The sequence below is a fragment of the Adiantum capillus-veneris genome, chromosome 27 (genome assembly GCF_014529385.1).
Source record: "Adiantum capillus-veneris isolate H3 chromosome 27, ASM1452938v2, whole genome shotgun sequence".
Classification (NCBI taxonomy): domain Eukaryota; kingdom Viridiplantae; phylum Streptophyta; class Polypodiopsida; order Polypodiales; family Pteridaceae; genus Adiantum; species Adiantum capillus-veneris.
Genome location: NC_140957.1, coordinates 17,387,462 through 17,404,447, shown reverse-complemented (window position 1 = coordinate 17,404,447; position 16,986 = coordinate 17,387,462). Strand labels below are relative to the sequence as shown.

The window sequence follows — 16,986 nt, the reverse complement described above, 5'->3', positions numbered from 1 at the left end:
GCCATAAACCGTCTTAGCAGACACTGACTGTTAGTATCTACGTACTAGGAACACACATCTAGCACATGTACAAAATCGACACTCACATCACAGGACATCACAGGACATCACATGACATTCAACATTCATTCGGATCTTAGACCATGATTTATCAGCAATGTAGCTAGCAATCACATCTAGGTCCAATCGGGACCTCATCAATGTCCGATTGACTAACCCCTATTGCAACCATGTCTATTCGAGATCAATCAGACAAAAATGCTGCAGTCATTTCGACTATCAGTTCCTGCACTCACAAGAAGTCAAGAACAAATAGGTATCATTATCAAGAATTCCATTTCATAAAGTCATCCAACAGAATACTGTCAGCTCTCAGTATCCCTGAAGCTCAAAGAGACATCAGCGACTTTAGTATCAAAATCGAGGCATCTGTTGACAAAGGAGCGGTGTAACTCCCCTCTTGTGCATCCCACTGCACCAGATCTTCGGCCAAGCTGAGTTTCTGGGTTTCGTTTGGAGTAGACTATGCTAAACCAAAACATCGAGGTAAAGTTTCACAATCCGAGGAGTATCTGCTAGGTCCTCCTCCTCCATCCACTTCGCATCAAATGCAGGAAAGTTCTTGAACTAAACCAAGAACCCCCTTCAGACTTTACCTTTCTTTGTATCGTTATGTGCCAAAATCTGTTCAGGAACAAGGATCTCCTCGTTTTCTTCCACTTCGGGTTGCTCATCAGGCTCCCCATCATCAGGCACATCACCCTTAACAGGGTTCAAGAGACTCACATGCAATGCATTATGAATCCTCCAAGTATCTGGCAGTTTCAATCGGAAGGAGACATCATTTATCTTTTCAGTAATCTGGAAAGGTCCGTAGTATCACATACTAAGCTTTGGAAAAAGCCTCTCCTTTCCCTTTTTCTTTCTTAGGCGTGCCTTCTCAAAAGTAAGAGCACCCAATCATCCTCCTTCAGTTTCAAGTCGCGACGATGGCGATCCGCTGCCTTTTTCTGTCGTTTTTGAGACTCCTACAAAGTCTCGCGAACCTTGGCAAAAGCCGTATCCAAATCTCGCGAATATTCATCCGCTTCCAATATCTAATGTTTCGTGCTCAAGAAGGATGGAACCTTCGCAGCACTTTCAACAATCTCACATGGCGTCTTCCTCGTCGAAGAGTGTATCGTGTTATTGTAGGCAAATTCCACCAAAGATAGGTTCTTTTCCCATTGAGTCTTCTGATCCGAGATACAAGACTTCAATAAATCTAAAATCACTGTATTGGCAATCTCAAATTGCCCGTCAGTCTGCAAGTGGAACGATGACGAGAACTGCAACCGCGTGCCAATGTTCTCCCAAATTGCCTTCCAAAACAAACTCATAAATCTGGGGTCTCTGTCGGAGACAATCGTCTTAGATGTGCCATGTAATCGGAAAATCATCGTGATCATTCTGTGTTCTTGGGAGATCAAAAATGAATCCATTCCAATACTTTCCCAGGGGTGGGTGGGTACGGGTAAAGGCTGTAACAATCCCTGTGCCTTATGCCTGTCAAACTTGACCTTCTGGCATACCAAGCAACTGCGCACAAACTCTTCCACATCCTTTTTGAGTTTCAGCCCAAAGAAGTATTTCTCTACCCCCTTCATCATGGTGGTAGCAATGCCGCGGTGACCCGTAAAAGGTGGACAGTGGCATTCAGTCATAACCTTTTCCCTCAACCGCTGTGTAACGCACAACATAGTCTTTTTCATCAAATAGCCTTCCCGAAGGGAGTATCCAGCTACTGTCTCCCCATCCCGTATCCGTGTGAAAATATCTGCAAAATCTGTATCTGTGGCATACTGATCGACCATATCCTCGAAGCTCCTATGATGTATCGCGGAAATAGCCAGAACCAACGGTTTCCGAGACAAAGCATCTGCCACCACATTCTTCTGTCCCTGCACATGGACAATCTGGAAGTGGAACTGTGACAAGATGTTCGCCCACCGCATCTGCTTTTCCGAAAGCTGCTTCTGTGACAAGAAGTAGCGCAAACTCTGATGGTCTGTAAAGCCAGTAAAATCGGCTCCGAGTAGGTAATGCCGCCACTGAGTAAGAGCATGGATAACCGCCAAAAGCTCTTTCTCATAAATCTGTGCTGTCATCTTCGGCCTAGAGAACAAACGGCTCTCGTAAGCTATGACATGGCCTTCTTGCATCAAGACCGCACCCAGACTACGACCACAAGCATCACAATATACTTCGAATGACTTCTTCAAGTCCGGCAAAGTCAAAATAGGTCCCGTAGTCAATTTCTCTTTCAATGTCCGAAAGGCAGTCACCTTTGTGGGTCCCCACGAGAATGGTACTCCTTTCTGAGTCAAGGTATGCAAAGGGGAAGCAACCTCTGCAAACTTTTGTATGAACCGCCTGTAGTACGAACACAGTCCTAAGAAGCTTCTAACTTCATGGACATTCCTCAAATCGGGCCAATCACGGATAGTCTCTATCTTGGCCGGGTCCATTTGCACTCCTGCTGACACAATGTGTCCCAAAAAGTGTATCTGTGGTAGGAAAAATTCACTTTTCTTTGCATTAATCACTGACGTGTGATCTTGTAATGCCTGAAAGACTTGAAGTAGATGATCTCTGTGTTCTGCCTCATTCTTGGAGAAAACAATGATTTCCCCTTTTTCCCCTTTGCATATCTTGACACAGAAAGAAGTCCCTTTCTCGTGGGGACTCACAGAGGTGAGTGCCTTTCAGGCAATGAAAGAGAAATTGACTACAGGACCAGTTTTGACTTTGCCGGACTTGCAGAAGTCATTTGAAGTATATTGTGATGCTTGTGGTCGTAGTCTGGGTGTGGTCTTAATGCAAGAAGGCCATGTCATTGCTTACGAGAGCCGATTTTTCTCAAGGCTGGAATTGACAACACAGATTTTTGAAAAAGAAGCTTTTGGCGGTTATCCATTTTTTACTCAGTGGCGGCATTAGCTACTCGGAGCGGATTTTATTGTCTTTACAGACCATCAGAGTTTACGCTACTTCTTGTCACAGAAGCAACTATCGGAAAAGCAGATGCGGTGGGCGAACATCTTGTCACAGTTTTACTTCTTGATTGTCCATGTGAAGGGACATAAGAATTTGGTGGCAGATGCTTTGTCTCGAAAGCCGTTGGTTCTGGCTATCTCCGCGATATATCATAGGAGCTTTGAGGATATGGTCGATCAGTACGCAACAAATCTAGATTTTGCAGACATTTTCACACGGATACAGGATGGGGAGACAATAGAGGGATATTCCATTCGGGATGGCTACTTGATGAGGAAAACCATGTTGTGCGTTACACAACCGTTGAGGGAAAAGGTTATGACCGAATGCCACTGTCCACCTTTTACGGGTCACGGCGGCATTGCTACCACCTTGAAAGGGGTAGATAGATACTTCTTTTGGCCGAGACTCAAGAAGGATGTGGACGAGTTTGTGTGCAGCTGCTTGGTATGCTAGAAGGTAAAGTTTGACAGAAATAAAGCACAAGGATTGTTACAGCCTTTGGCCATACCCACCCGCCCCTAGGAAAGTATTGCAATGGATTTTTTTTTTGATCTTCCGAGAACACAGAGTGGTCAAGATGGTATCTGGACTGTTATTGACAGATTTAGCAAGCAGGCTCATTTCATTCCAGTGAAGAAAACAGTCAAGCCGGATCACTTAGCGAGACTGTTTGTGGCCCAGATCTTTAGACTACATGGCATGCCCGAGACGATTGTCTCCGACGGGGACCCTAGGTTTACGAGTTTGTTTTGGAAGGCAATTTGGGAGAACATTCGCACGCGGTTGTAGTTCTTGTCATCTTTCCACCCCCAGACTGACGGACAATCTGAGATTGCCAATTCAGTGGTTTTAGATTTATTGAAGTCTTATATCTCGGATTAGAAGACTCAATGGGAAAAGTATCTACCTTTGGTGGAATTTGCCTACAACAACACGATACACTCTTCGACGGGGAAGGCGCCATTTGAGATTATTGAAGGTGCTCCGAAGGTTCCACTCTTCCTAAGCACAAAAGATAAGATTTTTGAAGCCGATGAGTACAGGTGCGACTTCGACACGGCTTTTGCCAAGGTCCGTGAGGCTTTGCAAAAATCTCAGGAAAGAGAGAAAAAGGTAGCGGATCGCCTTTGTCGCGATTTGAAATTGAAGGAGAATGATTGTGTGCTCCTGCGTTTTGAGAAGGCACGCATGAGAAAGAAGAAGGGAAAATAGAGGCTTTTTCCAAAGCTTAGTATGCGATACTACGGACCTTTCCAGATCCAGAAAAGATAAATGATGTCTCCTTCCGACTGAAACTGCCTGACACTTGGAGGGTTCACAATGCATTTTATGTGAGTCTCTTGAAACCTTTTTAAGGTGATGTGCCTGAAGATGGGGAGCCTGAGGAGCAACCCGAAGCGGAAGAAAACGAGGAGATCCTTGTTCCTGCACAGATTTTGGCACATAAGGACAGAAAGAATAAGGGTAAAGTGAGAAGGCGGTTCTTGGTGAAATTGAAGAACCATCCTGCATTGGATGCGAAGTGGATGGAGGAGGGGGACCTAGCAGATACTCCTCATATTGTGAACCTTTACCTTGAAGCTTTTGGTTTAGCCAAGTTGAATTCGGGGTTCCAAATGGAACCCCGAATTCAACTTGGCCGGAGATATGGTGCAGTGGGTATGCACAAGAGGGGAGTTACTCCGCTCCTTTGTCAACAGATGCCTCGATTTTTGAATACTAGACTCACTGATTTCTCTTTGAGCTTTAGGGATACTGAGAGCTGACAATATTCTGCTGTATGACTTGATGAAATGGAATTCTGGATAATAGAAACTGATTTGTTCTTGACTTGTCTAAGTGCAGGAACTGATAGATGAAATGACTGCAACATTTTGGTCTGAATGATCTCGATAAACATGGTTGCAATAGGGATTAGTCAATCGGGCATCTATGAAGTCTTGAGTGGATCTAGATGTGATTGCTAATTACATTGCTGATAAATCATGGTCTGAGATCCGAGTGAATGTTGAATGTGATTTGTCATGTGATGTCAAGTGATGTCCTGTGATGTCCTGTGATGTCGTGTGATGTGACTGTTGATTGGTACATGTGTTAGATGTGTGTTCCTAGTTCGTCGATACTAACAATCAGTGTCTCCGAAGACAGTTTATGGCCTCTGTCTGTTTTGCAGGCGTAATCGAGGGCGATTACAATGCTTTCAAGAGGGAGGTATGTCACAACTTAGTGACGTGGCATAACCCTAGGGTCACAGACCGACGCACACACACACTCTCTTGTAGGGCAGCTGCCGGATTTTCCGCTGATACTGACGTGGCACTGCTGTATGGATTGCTAACGTGGCATCCCGTAAATCGCGGTGGGATTTGCGGCAGCTTTTTGTTATTCTTTATTTATGCAAATGAGAGAGAGAGAGAGAGAGAGAGAGAGAGAGAGAGAGAGAGAGAGAGAGAGAGAGAGAGAAGCTCTTTTGCTTTATTTTGCTTGGGCTCAAGAGAGCTTGAGAGAGAAAGAATATGCTTTTGATTTTCAGCTTTTGGGGCTGTGCTTTTGGCATCCCTTGTAAATCTTTAAATTGGTAGTTCGGGCTCTCACTTCTAAGAGCATCTGGATGCAGAGTCTAAGAGTGAGTCCCGGCTACTCGCTTGTAATTTGAGTTCGAGATTAATACAAAAAGAAATACCGAAAAGGGCGCTAGTCTTTGGGGCCAATATCTTTTGGCACGGAACTCCGCCGGGCCAGTGTCGAATCAATTGTGAATTGTGAACTGTTTTGAAGTGATTATTTGTGGTGTCGCGGTAGACTCTCGACTTGGAGTGTCCAAGTCTGTTACAACAGCATATCTACAAAACAACTCAAGTTAGCTCAAAAAAAAAAATCGAGGATCCTTCCGAGGGACAATCAATTTGCTCTTTTTTTTTGTTAAAGAGTTGGCTTCTCCTTTCGGCTCTTTTGATCAAGGAGTTGGCTTCTTGTCACAAACGGGCACCACGTGCCAATAGAAAAGAACAGACTGAACAGACTTTTAGCACTTCAATAACAATTGAACTGAGAGAGAGAGAGAGAGAGAGAGAGAGAGAGAGAGAGAGAGAGAGAGAGAGAGAGAGAGAGAGAGAGAGAGAGAGAGTGGCGAAATTCCACCCCAGAGAGTATTGGCCCCAAACCTTGGCGCTCCTTTCGGTATTTCTTTATACTGCATCAACTCAGTACAAGCCGGTACTCCAGACTCTGCACCTTCTCCAGGAAGCATCCAAAGAATGAATATTTAAAGGCCCTAGGTCCCAAAAGCAGTTTACAGTAAAAAGCCTTCAAACTCAAAAGCATCTGGTCCAAAAGCAAAGCCAAAAAGCTGTCAGCGTAAATCATGGAGATCCGTACAGCCTACCACGTCATCATGTCAGCGTAATTTTCGGAAATCTGCCATGTCATCAGTTTGTGTGTGTGTGTGTGCAGGTCCTGCTTTATTTTAATCCTTTGTCACTTGGGGCCCCATCGGACGGGGTCTCCATAAGTTGGTAGGACTTCTTTTGTTACTTGTTCTTCTTAGGGTTTAGGCCCCTCGGCCCACATTTGCAAGCTGGCTCCATTCTTTAGGCTTTGACACGTCAGGAGTTTGTTACACTTCTCCTTTCGACTCTTTTGATCAAAGAGTTGGCTTCTCCTTTCGTCTAGATCGGAACTCTTCATATTCCGACGTAGTAAAATTAGCCATCACACCCAGACCGCACTGATCTTCCACGGGTCTCTTGATGCACTAAAATTACATACCCAGGCAATCTCATCCAACTAGGAATAATCAGTGGTTGGCACATCACAATGCAGCACAAATGCTCACATATGCATGTTACAAGGCACAACAAACAGCGCCGTTGAGCACTCCCCCGAGACAAACGGTCTGGGAAATGAAGCTACTCGACGACTATCTCGTCACTTCCCCCGCAAATAACCTAAAAAGGTTCGGGCCACGAGTTCAGAGGATTGTATAACCAAACGCTCCCCAGACCGTAGTGTGGGTCGCTTGGAGGTTCAAGCATACAACCAAACGCTCCCTAGGCATCGACCTGCGTCGTTCGGAGGTTTCTAGCATACAACGGAACGCTTCCCAGACATCGGCCTGCTTCGTTTTGAGGTTTTCAAGCATACAACTGAATGCTCCCCAGACATAGGCCTACGTCGTTCTGGGGTTCAAACAATACCAAAACAACATTTCTCACTTCTCTACCCGGGAATAAAATCACCAATCAATGAAACCAGTAATGAAACCAGAGTCAAACATTGCAAATCGGCACCAAGAAAAGTTTAAAACAAATACCATCCATTTCAAGAAAATTTTAAACAAGTTCTTAAACATAACTCAAACATAAAAAGCAATCTCGACATTAGTCGAGCTCAAAAAGTCGACTGACTTTCCATCCTGAAACCTACACAAGGTCGTAGCCGACCACAGTATGGTCCATCAACCCTTGGACAAACAGTGTTCCTTTGGCGGCGATGGTAGTCCCAAGACATAGCAATCACACTAGACATCCAAGGTTATCAGCTTGACAAGAGACACCTATTGAGAAATGTCGAGAAATTTCAAGTTATAGTCTTCTAGGATTTCCATGGCAAGCATTTCAAGATACCCCACTCTGCCAGAAGTTACACTCCAAAGAAAGATGTCAGAAGCCATATATATTTTTTCTTGAAAGCTTGCCAAGTCCTTGGAGTGTGCGGCTTGGTAGCTATAGACATCAACATCTGCATGGGATTGCTTTTGAGAAAAACAGTGACTTGAAACAAATCTTGGATCCTTCTCTTGCAAGTAATCTTTTGGCTTATGCCATGTAAGACATGAGCAGTGAAGACGGGAGCGCGCCCGATGCGCGATGAAGTAAGGGTGGGATTGGCTAGTGAGTCCGGTATCGGAGCACAAATCTAAAATTTCCAATGAGATTTGGAAGTACGATCTTGCTCTGTCTGCTCTTTGGCAGGACCAGTATGCTTTCAGAAAAGCACACGCCTGATGCTCTGATACCACTGTCACAAGACGGGCACCACGTGCCAATAGAAAAGAACAAACTGAACAGACTTTTAGCACTTCAATAACAATTGAACTGAGAGAGAGAGAGAGAGAGAGAGAGAGAGAGAGAGAGAGAGAGAGAGAGAGAGAGAGAGAGAGAGAGAGAGAGAGAGAGAGAGAGAGAGAGAGAGAGAGAGAGAGAGAGAGAGAGAGAGAGAGAGAGAGAGAGAGAGACGACAGCGACACGGAGTGGCAGAATTCCACCCTAGAGAGTATTGGCTCCAAACCTTGGCGCCCCTTTCAATATTTCTTTATATTTCAACAACTGAATCCTCTGCACCTTTGTCCAGAAGCATGCCAAAGAATGAGCCCTCTGCACTTATTTAAAGGCGCATTTTACATGAAAAACCTTCAAACTCAAAAGCAACTGGCCCAAAAGCTGGCACTAAAAATCAGTCAGCATAAATCATGGAAATCCGTACAGTTTTGCCACGTCAACAGTCAACGGAAAACGCGGATATCCGTATAGTTCTGCTACGTTAGCATCAACGGAAAATCCGGAATTCCGTACAGTTGCCATGCCAGCATGTTTGCGTGAATTGCAGGCGTCCGTACAATCTGTTGCTTTTGCTTCTTCACTTAGGGTTTAGGCCCCTCAGCCGGGATCTGCAAGTTGGCTTAGGTCCGTAGTGGCTTGACACGTCAGCAGTTTGTGACACTTCAGGACGTGTAGCTGTGCTGGATTGCTTTGGTTATCCCAGATGGAGTCATGTTATTGTGCTTTTCGCAAGGAGAGCAAGCATGCGGTTGTTGGATCCAGAAGGGGAGCTACTCATTTCCGGCTTCTTCTTCAGAGAAAAGTGTTTGGACAGCAGTAGGATCTTCTTCATCCCTTTTGGAGGAGCTTTCTATGGCTGTGTTTTCTTCGAGGAGATGGATTGACAGATTTGCTTTGCCTTTTGCAACTGCACGTCTTTCTCGGAATTATTGACGGAGCTACCTATCCTTTGGGTAGTAGGTTGATGATTCAGTTGCACTCTTGTTCCAAATTGTGGATTTTGGATGAGAGGGGGGATTTTTTTCCCCCTTATTGAAGCAAAGGATGCTCCCATGATTTTTCATTTTCCATCTAAGGATGGAAGTTCTAGTTCCGGCTTCAGTAGACTCTTGTTTATCCGGTATGCAACAGTTCAAGTACATGTTCCAGTGCATGTGCTGGAGTTGGCTTTGACAGGGAGAGGGGGATACTTCTATCTCAAGAACCACTTCTTGTTGGATCATCCAACTTCATTGGATGAGGTTTAGAGGTGGAGCATGTGGTGCTAGACCCTTAGCCAACAGTGATAACAGTACGAGGAGGTTATGTTGGAGTATGGACCCTTCCTTTCTCCATGTTTCCCTAGTAGTAGTGTGGCCCTACAGGTTTGGTCACTTCATTGCCCTCTTGTGAGCTTGTCAGTATCAGTTGTGGGTTAGTTTATGATCCTTGTTAGCTAGTCTACACACCAGTTTTGGGATAGGTTTACAACCTTCTATGGGCAGGTTTTCTTGATGATCGACAATAGAGTTGTTGAGATCCTTTGGATGACAAGTTTGCACGTAGTGTCGACAGCTGGTCAGCAACATCTTGATGCCTCTTCCAATAAATCTCTTTGGAGACCTCCAATCTTGGGGACAACCCTTCTTCAGGTGTGCAGATTTGGCCACATTTGGCTAGTATAGCCGGTTTTTCCCTTGCAGTTTTGTGCCCAGCTTTCTGGCATGTTACAAATCAGCCCCAGCATCCTTCACAGGCTAGTTCCCCGACTCTCCTTTTGAGTATTGGAGTTATGTTGTGTATTGGATATTGATTGCACAGTTTAGTTGTCGGTATGTTCTCTTCAGCACAAGTACAAAGGACAGTTTTCTGATGAAGATTTTACGGAAGTAAGTTACAACAGTGGGAGTATATGTGCTATTTCGAGTCTGTATGCAGTTTGGCATATTGTAGTGGACTAAACCGACCGGTTTGATCTTGGCAGATGCAGAGATGTGGCGGACATTTGGTTTGATCTTAGGGAGTTTGTTTGAGTAGCTAGGTCTTGTTGGACCCAGACGGCTTCTTTGGCAAACATGATCCTCAAGTGATGACCTTTCAGGTCTTCCTCTTTTTAGAAGTCTGAGTTTACCGATGGTGTGATTCTCTTTTAGTTTCGAGTTCCATGAGATTTAGGTCTTGCTCTTCGAGGAAGCAGTGTTACTCAAGGTTGTCTCAGATTTCTTTCTGGTGGTACTTATTCTCTTTTCCCAGGATTGAGCGGGATGGGGACTTCTATCTTCGGGGGAGTTCAATGGCAGTGTTTGCTGTGTTCCGACGTGGGTTGAGTCAGTTGTTCCCTCAGAGCGTACTCTTGAGGATACTTCTCTTTTAGAGGGGGCTTCCAAGTTATTACAAACACCAATGGCATACCTTTCCCTCTTCCCTAGCCAACACCACCTTTCGAAACACGACTAGGGGCCAGAAGACAAGAATGAAAGTGCAAAGGTCGAGACTCTCCACCTCAACCTCTTCCAAAGTAAAGCCCAATGGCCTCTGGGGATGGATTCCGACTCAACAAGGGAGAGTCGTGTGCCCGCAAGTGCACACAAGCCAGAAATGTATGCCAAAAGTGCAGAATAGCTGCGAGGGCCTTTAAGGAAGAGAAGCATAAAGTGAATGAGTTGAAGAGGACAATCAAGGTTCAAGAGGAGTCGCTAGTTTTATGGATAATTTTGCTCGAAAGCCACTATTTTGGTCAAAGTGGTTGTAACTATTTCATCTCTATTTATTGAAATCGTGTGTACTTAATCCTTATTTTATGGAGTAGATAGCCTTAGGAGAGGACCAAGAAGCTTGTGGAATTTCCCTATATTTTTGTGATTTTCACAAAACCCTCAACTAGGTGCATGGACTATTTTAACTGCTTTTGGCCGGTCAAATGTGAACCCTAGTTTTAAAGCTCATTATGTTAAGTAGCCCTTTTTGAGTTTGAGGATTCTAAAGTTAGGAGAGCTAGTAACATCATAGGCTTGAGAGGTTTGTGAACACCAAGGAGCTCCACAGCTTCCCTATCCTCTCAAGTGCTTCTGCTAATTGTATCTTCCAGGCTCCTCCTCCCACATGCTCTTTTATGCATGGTGGTCGAGATTTTGAGTAAAACCAATGGATATGCCTATTCCTTTTGTTCACTGTGCTTTGAAATAGCTAATCAAGCGTGTTTGTTAATCTGAATGCTTAATCCTTGTGTTGAGCTATTTGAATCTCCGGTTGGTGCTTTAGGTTGTACGTAATAGTAGGTGTAGGATAAGAAGTACACTTCGTAATCCACTCTAGCACACACGTCTCCTTTGTGCGCACATGGAGTAGCTATATTATTCTATGTTGCATTAGGTGAGTGTGCATCGAGCATTTCAGCTAACAAGCATATTGTATTGGTAGGAAAGAGTATTCATTGTGTTCCACATAGTAGAGATCATTGATTAGGAATGGTAGAGCTTGCAATGCACACATGATGCATCTCTCGAAACCACGAATGTAGTTGTAGGATATTGCCGTGCTTTATGTTAGGATTAACTTTTTTGTTTTCTGTATTGAAATTTTAGTCGATTAGGGCAAACATTATACTATAGTGGCCCTGCCCATGCACGCACATACATACATATTTTGAAAACCCTTAGCTAAGCATAAATATGTTGTATATGTGAGCAATATGCATGAGTTGAGTTACCAAAGTGCTCTGAATAGACATTGGTTAAAGAAAGTTAATGTTACAGTTTAAATGGCTGAACATTGTGTTTCTCCACCATTTGACATTCTTGTCCATGCTCCATCTCCAACCAGCATGGGATTCTCGTAATTGGGTTTATCTGTTGCATTGTTTTGAGACCATATGTGCTACATCAGTATTGAGGATCTATAAGTTGCCAATCTCTCAAGGGGGTGAACAGATTCAGGTGGCAATATCACAAGCACACGTGAGTGCACGTATGCACACACGTGGGTGCAGTAAGCTGACTTTTTTCTGTTATCCATTCTCTTTATTAAATTTTGTATTAGTGAGTTCATCTGCTCAGGCGTTCTTTTTTCATGCAGGAGAAGTTACCAAAAAGATTTCTCAGGTAATGTTATGCCCAGTCATTCTAGCATAATTGAGCATGCTTTTTTTCTTCATGAGCAGTCTTTGAAGAGTGTTTTCTGCAGGCATACGGAGGTATCCATGTTGCCAGTGGCAAGGACAGTTCTTCGGTGCTGCATAGTCATGGTGGTGCCTTTCATCGTTATGCAGATCCATCATCAGTTGCTCTGAGGGATTGTCATGCGACGATGGGGGAAAGTTCCAGCTTCAGGCCAGGCTTTGCTAAAAGCAGAGCACGACCTGAACAGTGCAATCAGACACTTTCTCAGCCAAAGCTTTCAAGTAAAACTAATGTCAAGGTGATGGACATCAAAGCTCCTATGCTGTTAAGTAAAAGACAGGCTGGGTACTTTGATGGAAGTCCTGCTGTAGTAACAGACAAAGAATCTGGTAAACAATGCGAGAACTCCTCTAGTAGATCTGATGTTTGGCTTCAACGATGGTATCCTTCTCAGAGAAATTCACAAGAACGCACACCTTTGAAACTAGATTTGCATGAACCTGATCTGGCTGGACGTTTTAAGGTGCTTACAGAAGCAACGGAGAGGGATAATTATGTAGCATACAGAGAAGAGAGAGATTCTAAGAAGAGACTTATAGAGAAGGGGATTTTTCTCCAGAGAGTTGTGGGGGAGGCTACTGAGCCGGAGAGTCGAAAACCTTGCTCTGGAAAGGCTCTCCCAAGTGCGGCTGCGATGGCCATTGCAGGTAGTGCAGCTCATCAGTTTTGCACCATGCAGCGGCAAGGTAAAAGAGACTCTTTTGCTTTCTGGTCAGGATTTGGAGCTCCAGGTTCTCAGGCTTCGAAATCTTTCGCTGAAAGAGGACAGAAAGGACATCTGTCCGAATCAGAGCCTTCATCGAAGTGCTGAGGCGAAAAATTCAAGTCAAATTTATTTTGTCACTGTGAGCTCTAAGCTGGAGCAGTTTGTGCTCAGCATTCATGCTTGTGAGCATTGGCACTGAAAACTGGTGCTGGTTATAGGTGTGAAGCTTTGAGACAATAGAGAAGAACTGTATATTGATTCGATGGTGGAGGGATTGGTTGATTTTATAAGATACTCTCCAAATAGCTGTGAGGAACTGCATTAGTTCTAAATCGGCGGTCGTTTTCAACTCATTCTTCGTCTTCACTGGGCTTGTACAGACATCTGTCATATAGTTCTAGGATTTTGTTCGGAGCATGTAGGAAAGTCGCTTATTATGTAAATCAACCTTGGCTCAGCTTATCTTTTGTTTTGAGTATATTCAATACTGCATTCAAGAAAATTTTGTTACAGTTTTACTTTCCCTTGCATTCTGCATGGCATAATCTCCAGTGTTGTGTTGCTGGTAACGAATGCAATCAATGCACTTGTGTAATTTTGTTTGGTGAAGTACCTTAAACTTGTCTTTGAGCACTACATAATGCCCCAGCCTTGGTTAGATGGTGAAGCCACTAGTTGTAATATGAGCTTCCATTTTTTGTTGTCGTCGCAAATTGGCTCTTCAAGTTTCAACCTCCTTAGAATCCGAACAAGCAAAGTTTCTATGTTGATTCTTTGCCATTTCAGAAGTAAACCTATTCTACTTCAGATTTGAAGGCCCATGAGAGAGGATGTTCAAGAATTGACAAGGACAATCGAGTAGCCATCAAAAGCTCTTTGTCGAAGAAAGTGAAGTTGACAATCCATGATTATTGAGTTGTGTCAAGATTACCTACTGCTAAATTCCAGTCAGCCACAGATAGCAAAAAGAAATCCTGTGTATGCGGCTACTACTAGCAGAATGTGTTCAAGGATATCGTCGGGAAGGGAAGAAGATTGAAGAGATGCTATAGCCAGAATAGTTTATAATTGAAATGATAACGAAATTAAAGTTATCAGATGGTAAAAAGTTTCTTCATGCACTGGTGTCTATGCAATTGAGGTTCTTTGTATCCTAAGGGTATAGACAAGGATCATGCATTCTTGATTTCATGTTGTAGGATGCACTAGTGCCAGACTTTGCAAGATATTTGGTAACTTCTCATTTTTGTGTGTGTGTGTGTGTGTGTGTGTGTGTGAGAGAGAGAGAGAGAGAGAGAGAGAGAGAGAGAGAGAGAGAGATGAAATGTTATATTAACATCTTCAAAAGGCTAAAATGACCTATGAGACCAGAGTGTTACAATGTGGTGAATCTGATACAAAGTCAGAGTAACAAAATGAAATGACAAAATGATAAAATAAAAGTACTGGCGTGAACTAACCAGATAACTGGGGTAGCTAAATCACAAGTCACAAGAGATCCAACATCGGTCGTTGGCAGATCTCATCAATCTCCTCCATGGATAGTAGTCTGATCGGGCGCCTTGCATGCCAGGCCAAAGTGATCCGAATCCTCTGATGTATCCTCTATTGATGCTGTGTAGTCCTCCGCAATCGTGGGCGTCTCGATTTTCCCAGCTCAATTGTTCGATCGATCAGTGTGCCTCTGGTGTGAGGCAACAAGATCTGCTGTGGTAGTGGCTCCTCTGGGTGTCCAGTGTCTGCTCTAAAGAAGTCTGTGATGTGTCTCTGAGACTGGCTAGCCTCTCCTCTCATTAGGCTCTCTCTGTGTCTGTGCAGCTCGAGCAGAAACAAACCCAGGCATCTCTGATCCTTGTACCTCATGACTTTGGAGAGTGGTTCAAAGCTCTCTCTGAACAAGCAGTGGAAGCGGCCTCGTATCTCGTAGTAGACGGGGCAGTGGCATGTGTAGTGTAACTCTGTCTCAGGCTCCATGTCACACATGTGCATGTCCTGGCCTCTGCTGGCACTAAGTTGTATGAGGAGAGAGAGAGAGAGAGAGAGAGAGAGAGGATAGATGGGTTTTTTTTCAACAACCATATCAAATACAACAAAGTGCGGAGGCAAAGATGGGGTAGAGATTTCTCGTACTTGACATAGCATAGAGTTTAAGCCATGTGCCTCATTGTATCTAGAGGTTCCTGGTGACTAGTACTACCCTTGAATGCGTGTGAATGAAATTGGACTCGGAATCAAATAATAGCTGTGAACGTACCTCGATACAATTTTTATGGTGACAAAAATGTCAACGGGACTAGAAGTGCACGCAATGCTGTTAAGCTGATTTTATGCCCTTATGCCCAACAAACTTCAAAACTTGATGTGTGAACTCATTGGCCAATTGAATAGCCTTGGCAACAGTGCATGGAGTCATATCTCCCTTGTATGAGCATCTAAGGTCTCGACTCTCGATTGACACTGGAACAAGATTGGAATGATCCTCCTTGGGTAAGATGCACAAGGTTGGAGATCTCACATCTCAAATCCTTGCACTGTTTAGCATGACACCATGATTGTGCTCAAGGAGCACCCCTAGGAACAAATGTTACCCACCAGCATAATACATGACTAGTTTAGACGAGGAAATCGACTCAACTGCAATTGCATGAAACACTTGCCAATCTTGTAACCTCCAAGTGAGCCATCTGCACATATGTAGAATCACAACAGTAGCAATGATCACAATATTGGATGGGATTGTGATGGTTATCCTAATGAAAGCTTTTCTTGCTAGTTTGGAGCCTTTTCATACAAGATGTGATCCTTCTCAAGCATGACTTCTTGAGTATTGATTGTGGCATGGACGCATGGTGACAAAAATGTCAACGGGACTAGAAGTGCATGCGATGATGCCTTTATGCCTAACAAACTTCAAAACTTGATGTATGAACTCACTAGACAATTGAATAGCCTTGGCAACACTGCACGGAGTCTTATCTCCCTTGTATATGCATCTAAGGTCTCGACTGACATACATTGTTTGTGCACCCATTGATGAATGTCAATTGTTTATTTGAAGAACTAAAATGATTTGCCATACATGGGGTGATGCTATATTTCTTTGCAATAACTTTTTCACAGCCTTTGGATGAAAGTGTAGTAGAGCACAACCATGAATTCAGAGGGATATTGTCACCTCTTCCCTTTCCCAAACTCTTACAGGCAAGCCATGTTTACATCTTAGTAGCATGCCTTCTCATGCTAACTGGACAAAGTATAATATATTGGTTCGAAATGACGTTAGCCTTACAGCGTGTCCCTAACATGATGATCATGAGTTCGAGTCTTTTTGGACTCTCATGAAAAAAATATGCATTTAGAATATTGCTTAGTCTAAATGAGCTGGTTATGGAGGTTGTGGGTTCATGTTTCTTATGAAAAGAAAGGAACACGTATGTTCTTGGGTAGTTTAATGTTATATGAACAACACTAGAATGGTCCTCCTTGGGTAAGATGCACGAGGTTGGAGTTCTCACAACTCAGATCCTTCCACTGTTTAATGATTGTGCTCAAGGAGCACCCCTAGGAACAAATGTTGCCCACCAACATAGTACGTGACTAGTTTAGACGAGGAAATCGACTCAATAGGTGCCTCTGGGCTGATATAAAGGAAAAATAGTATAGGTCTGCTTGGTAATGCTTCAATGGTTGCCCATGCATCGATGTAATGTGTCCTTGAGGCTCCTAATGAAGATTTGGTTTCCTGCAATTGCGTAAAACCCTTGCCAATCTTGTAACCAGTGAGCCAGCTGCACATACATAGAATCACAAAAATAGCAATGATCACAAGCTTGGATGGGATGTGATAGTTGTCCTAATGAATGGTTTTCCTACATAACTTGCTAGTTTTGAGCCTTTTCATACAAGATGTGATCCTTCTCAAGCATAACTTCTTGACTATTGATTGTGGCATGGATGCATGGAAACTCTGGTTGAATGTAATTTCAAGACATACAACAAGAGAGCGCGATCATTCACATTCAAA

General features: G+C 43.7%; 1 protein-coding gene across 2 annotated transcripts in view; it reads left to right on the top strand.

Moving 5' to 3' along the window:
- Positions 1 to 13,422, top strand: part of LOC147421576 (uncharacterized) — a 52,242-nt gene extending 38,820 nt beyond the window's left edge. For both annotated transcript variants that reach the window (XM_086503525.1, XM_086503524.1), the window contains exons 3-4: positions 12,153 to 12,178; positions 12,261 to 13,422. In XM_086503525.1, the coding sequence (XP_086359651.1) occupies positions 12,153 to 12,178; positions 12,261 to 13,067 (833 nt within the window). In that variant the 3' untranslated portion in view covers positions 13,068 to 13,422. The remainder of the gene's footprint in view (positions 1 to 12,152; positions 12,179 to 12,260) is intronic.
- Positions 13,423 to 16,986: the final 3,564 nt, after the last annotated feature.